The 5,914-nt window shown below is 52.2% G+C and overlaps 1 protein-coding gene across 1 annotated transcript in view; it reads right to left on the bottom strand.

Annotated features, from left to right (window-relative positions):
• Positions 1 to 5,914, bottom strand: part of ASTN2 (astrotactin 2) — a 1,157,183-nt gene that overhangs the window by 326,598 nt on the left and 824,671 nt on the right. Inside the window, exons 15-16 of the mRNA XM_045296567.1 lie at positions 5,124 to 5,228; positions 1,925 to 2,104 (exon numbers count right to left, since the gene is read on the bottom strand). Coding sequence (XP_045152502.1) covers positions 1,925 to 2,104; positions 5,124 to 5,228 — 285 coding nt within the window. The remainder of the gene's footprint in view (positions 1 to 1,924; positions 2,105 to 5,123; positions 5,229 to 5,914) is intronic.

Genomic DNA, 5,914 nt, shown 5'->3' on the forward strand with positions numbered 1-5,914 from the left:
CCCCCCCCGTCACATCCCTGTGCTCTTCCCACAAGCTCGGCCCCCAACCCAGACTCATCCCCCACAACACGAGCCCTTCTGATTCGGATGCCAACCACACACAGTGCATGTTAGAAAGAGAAGAGATGCCCACCATCTCTGAGGCCAAAAAATGCATTCAATTCTGTAGGGGCACATTGCCAGTTTCCAGGACTCCCAAATTAAAATGAAAACAAGGCAACCACACTGTCTGAGGTAGAGCCGAGGGGTCATCCAGGTGGGCCCGGGGTAGAGGAAGCTCACAAGTGGCTTTAAGCTATCCAGAAGGTCAGTGCCTTCTCTTCTTAGGCATGGGCATGGAGAGTGGGAGCAGGAAAGCCCACTGGGACATTTAGCACTCCCTAGTTACCTAGAAGACCTGGAGTCAAGGGATCCCAGCTACTGTTGCAGCACCCTTTCCGCACCTCTCCCGTCCCCTCATTACTTGTCATAGATTCAGTGCACCCACTTTATTAGGACCAGGATGTTTGCGGAGGGAACCAGTCAAAGACTTAGAAGCAGTCAGCAGCAGAGATGGGGATGGGGTCTGGCACCAGAATGATATTGTGGGCCCCAAACCCGAGATGAGGCAAATTAGTTCAGCGGCCACCATCATGGCAGGGTTCTTATCAACATAACCTAATTGCATTACCTCAAAGTTCTGGAGCTTATTGCCTTGCTTAATGATGTGTCACATTATTTATAGGGTAGTGCAATGAGACTTCTATTGATTTAATGCACTTCCCTAAATACTGTCATTGTCATAGCCATAAAAGAGAGCTATTCCCAGGCAAGTCAATTATGTCCCCTGTGCCTATAAACCACCGGTGCCCCATACAGCTGCACACAAGAGGCAGGGAGGGGTGAAGCCGTGACCACAGGAGTACGAGGTGGGGTGGGCTCTGGGCTTGATCTTGTCAGAATGTGTAGCTGCCTAGGAAGCTTGAGATGCGGGGTGTGTAGGGTTTAACCCCCTGCAGTCTGGGCTCGGGGACTCGGAGCAAGTGCCTTTCCCTTTTTGAGCCTCAGGTTTGACAACTGAGCTTTGGAATCCTGAGCTCAGTGAAACCATTCAGGTCACTTTTGGCTCCCCTGTCCAGGAGTTTTATGGGGAGAGTTGATTTTGTTCTTGGGGACGGCCAAAGGCGGGTGGAAGATTGAGGAAATGATGTGGCTGCGCCCTATGAATAAGATGCAAACTGGTTTTTGGAAATCATTTCTCCTTACCCTTTTCTTCAGCCAAGGGCCTTGTGAAATGAGTTGACAATGACTGTAATTACCATGACAGCAACACTCCTGTCTAATTGACGAGGGAACGAATGAACATGAGCTCTTGGGTCCCGCTCATCTGCGGTTCCAAGCCTGGCCCTGCAGGTCAGTGGCTGTGGGCACTTGGCTTGGCATGTATGAGACTCATTTTCTCATATGTGAGATAAGACACGAATACAGAACCCATTACATAAGACCGGAAGAGCTTCCCCAAGGATAAAAGCCTCTCCCGGAAGCAGCCAGAAACTGCTCCCCCTCAGACAGGTGGTGGTCTCTCCAAGAGGAACCGGGTCCCTTCTTGGGTCCTGCCAAAAAGCCTGGCGAGAGAAGAGGGTCAAGAAAACACCCCATTCCTCATCCCCTAGCAGCTGTGTCCAGGAGGAGGGTGGGAATCAAGAGCCTGTGTCAAAGGGCACCAACTCTGAAAACGCCTGACCTGAACAAGTCCTGAGAGAGCCACGAGGTGTGTGGCTCTTGCTGAGACTAGAGCCCCGAGAGGGAAGGGACTTGTCGAAAGCCACAGAGCACAGGCCTGGCACAGCCAGGAGTTAGATCCAGGAGCTATCCATTCTGTCCCCAGCCTTCTTGCCGCTACAGCTTACCCAGCCACCACCCCCAGCAAGCTCTCCAGGCTTACCTTTCTGGTACTGGAGCCACAGCTGCTGCTGGACCTTCTTGCTGGGGAAGTGGATGATGCAGGTCAGCTCTGAGCCATAGAGAGCCTCTGCGATGTAGTGGGAGCCATAGTGCTGGATGAAGGACAGCAACTCCTCCCGACTGCTCTCCTTGTTCAGGATCTTGAGGACATTGGTGAACTCTGGGCAGGGAAGAGGAGGAGGTGAAGGTGTCAGACTTGGGGGCTGGTGGCCAAGAAGTTAAACCAGTGGCAGGAGGTCCCTTTCAGCCTGGGTTTGGTGCCTTGCTCATCCACATAGTGGTAGCCCAGCTGGCTACCCTAATCCAAATGTTTACATTGTTCCCCCATGTATGTTTTACAGAATGGCTCTCTCTGATGGGCACACAAGGCTCTATCCAAGAGAACTGGTAGAAGAGGAAGGCCTAAACCTTGCTGTCTTGGACCACAGGGTCTTAAAATCAACCGTCAGGAAGCCAAGGCTGGTATCTACTGAGCAACTAATGTGCACCAAGCATTCTGCTGGATGGCTCGCCCACTTTGTCCAATTGAACTGTAGCCACAACACTGTGGCCCTGTCGACAATCACTGCAGCATGCAGATGGACAAGCCAATGACTCTCTTGGTTCCCCGACTAGTGGCATGAGAGATCAGACCCAGTCCTGCCCTCACTCAGAAGCCCATTCTCTTTGGCACCAAGTAAACCAGGACTTGGATCATCTTTAGTAGAGTCCTGATGCCACCATTTATTTGCCCAGGCTCAGCAGGTCTGTCCAGGCTGCAGATCCGATCCATGGCCCTATGTCCTGCAACCCTACTTCCCTTTCTCTCTCCGCTGTTGCCTTCCTGAAGCTGGTATTTTCTCTCTCCCTAGATTGCCACAAGAGTCTTCTTACTGCCCTGCTTCCTTCTAATACTACACCAACGAAACCCTGAAGTCTTCAGCCCCCTGCATGGGGCCTGCCCAGCAATCATTCAGTAATGACAATTCCCATCCCCTCTCCTTCCTCAAAGACGCCATGACAGAGCTTTAACATTCTTTGGGGAATGTTAAAACCTTTCGCAGCTCCCCCTGGACCCAAGGACCTTCACTGGGCCTTCAAGGTGACTAAATCACCACCCACAAGTCAGTCACACCAGCCTTGAACCCTCACCAAGTCTGTGTTCTCATTTCCCCTTGAGTGGGATCTGTGATTCCCAGCATGCTTGCTTGACTGGCATTCTCCAACCTCCTCCCCTCCCCACCCTACACGCACTCGCACTGCCTGAACAAGCTCCCCTCCCCTCCCCATCCCACACACACACTCGCACTGCCTGAATTGCCACCCCACTTGCTCCCTGAGGACCCCTTCCTTCCCTAGGTAGCCTCCACTCCATCCGGACCAGGAACCAGTTATAGACTGACTTGTATCCCCTCAAAATACGTGTCAACTTAGGTGGATCATTCGTCTAAGTGTTTTGTAATTGTCCTCCATTTTGTGAGCTGATGTGATTATCCTTTGGGTTGCGAATCCTCACCTCTATGATACTACTGAGGCAGGAGAAGAAGCAGTTGTGTTGGGTGAGTTGTATTGGTATTAGGAACATGATTAACAACAAATAAATAAATAGCTGGAAGCAGGATGTGGCCTTTGGACTTGGAGTCCCTGTGCTGAGAAGCTCCTAGACCCAGGGGAAGAAGGATGCCCCAAACACATGGAGATCTCTAAGGAATGCTTGTCCCATATATGTTGAGAAGCAACAAGGACCTTCCCCAGGAGCCTAGTTAACCAGAGACAACGTGTTCCCCTACAACGGTGGCTCTGAGTTTGGATTTCTAGCCTCTGAAACAGCGAGGGAATCACTTTCTGTCTATTTACAAAGCTGGCCCCTCCTGGTTTTTCTTACAGCAACACTAGGGAACTAGGCCTCCGCCTTGCACTCAGTACCTTCGCCATGTCTCTCCTTGATTGAGGCCGAAACCATCATTCATTGACAGTCTGCACATGTCCTTCCAGCACCCAGGTCTCAGCACCCCACGCCCGGCCCCAGCTCCTAGTACATGTCTGGCCAGGATGACTAGAAGTACAGCCGAGATTGTTCCACGGGAAAGTAAGACGGAAAAGAGCAAGCTCCGCTCTAACATTAAACACGAGCTCCAACTTGCCAGCATTTGATTCACAAAGGGATTTGCAGGAGCATAATTATTGATTAATTAAAGCAGATTCACCTTTGTAGTTCTAACAGGAACATCACAGTCTCCCCTGTAAGTGCAGTGTGCGGGGGTGGTAGGCAAAACAGAAACAAGACTTGAAGAAGGGGCGCTTGATTAGAACAGCCCCTCTCCATCAACCTGCTAATTCACGCTTCTGGGTAATTAATTCCTCAGTGTTAATAATGAGATGGCTTGTGTAAAGTAATAAACAACAGCATCATGGGGATGCCCTATAGCTCTGTCTCCAGAGAGTCACCACCACAGTCAGATCCCTGCCGTGCACCCTGTTCTGCGACTGTCTGGCTGTGTGACCTCTGAAAAGTTACTTCACCTCTCTGATTCCCGGTTTTCTCATCTGAAGGAAATTATGGGGGCACACTGCCTTCCTCAGAGGGGTCTTGGAGACCACACGGTTAGAACATTAGGCTACTTCGGGGCCCCTCAGACAATGAACCAGGGGGAGGCCGTGGAGTAAGGGGCAGCGTAGGAAACACTAGGCCAAGCCTCATCCCTGCAGAGTCTTTGATTCAGTCTTTATTTCTCTCTCTCTCTCTCTCTCTCTCAGATCAGCAGGGGAGACAGGCACGATTCAGATGAAAACCCAGCACCTGTTAGGGCTTCAATCGCTGACTTTGCCGTAGCGGTGGCAATGCTTTTAAGAATGGAAACGTGGCCTTGGTGGTCCTCCCCCAGTTCTCTCTGTCTCTCTGGTTTGTCCTTCTGCATGCTGCTCAGATAGCACTTCTCCCAGGAAGCCCCTCTGCCTCCCCTGGAACAGATGACTCTTTGTCTTTACTACCACGGGCCTCGGCTTGCGTTGGCCCTAGTGCAGTCTATCCACAGACCTGTTTGTGGTTGCTCTTCCCTGTGAACTGGTTGATGGCAGGAAGACACTTCCTCCATCCCTCAGCATCCCCTCTGCCAGCACAGGGCATGGCATGGCTCAGGTTCTTGGGAACATGTGCTGAAGGACTCCAAGCTTCCCGGCTGCCCTTGAGAGGCCCTCACCTGCTGACAGCGTGATGGTGCTGAGCTTCACCCGGTAGAGGTTGCTCCGGACACGCCACTGCTGCACCATGGGGTAACCCATGGCCTCGTCATAGCGGATGTCTCCTGGAGAGGGGGTGGGGAATGAGATGGCCACATGATCAGAGCATTCAGACAACTCTCACCCAATGCCCACCCCACAGCTCTGGGCTCCGGGTAGTGGCCACATGATTTCAGCTGTCTTAGGGGTATCTGGTTTCCCTGGGGGCTGACAATTTGAACCAGGCTGCAGTCTCAGGTCTCTGATCTCAGCCCGAGCCCTGCTTTCAACCTGTGTTCCACAGCGGGCAAGGCCCTCTCGCCCCGAAAACAAGAGCAGTCCCAGGTTGATAGATCCACACCCCGTCTCTAGCTCCCAAGTCGGTGACTTGTCAAGTGGCGTTTCCCTGTCTAATACTGCAGGCACCTCTGCTGCCCTCCTCTCGCTCTCAGTGCTAGAGTGAAGTGGAAGCAGCACGTGGGTAACCTAGAGCAGCTGTACGTGCAGGGTGTCCCAGCCTACTCCATTACCCGGGACTTCAGGCGGCTCTGGTACTGCAGCGTCGGGGTGCAGTCTGTCTGCGAAGCCCAACACATTTACTGTCCAGACCTGGGCAGAGTTGCAGGGCCTTTAGTACTTCCCAAAGAGGTCAATACTACCACTGGGAGCAGGGAGGGTTGCTGGAATGACTTGGGGGTTGGGGTTGGAGGGCTGCAAAAGCAGATCCCTACATTGTACCCTGGATTCTGGGCTACAGTAGAAAAGTTTTTAA

The sequence above is a fragment of the Echinops telfairi genome, unplaced genomic scaffold (genome assembly GCF_000313985.2).
Source record: "Echinops telfairi isolate 266 unplaced genomic scaffold, ASM31398v2 ScPeMD7_7410;HRSCAF=8448, whole genome shotgun sequence".
NCBI classification, from domain to species: domain Eukaryota; kingdom Metazoa; phylum Chordata; class Mammalia; order Afrosoricida; family Tenrecidae; genus Echinops; species Echinops telfairi.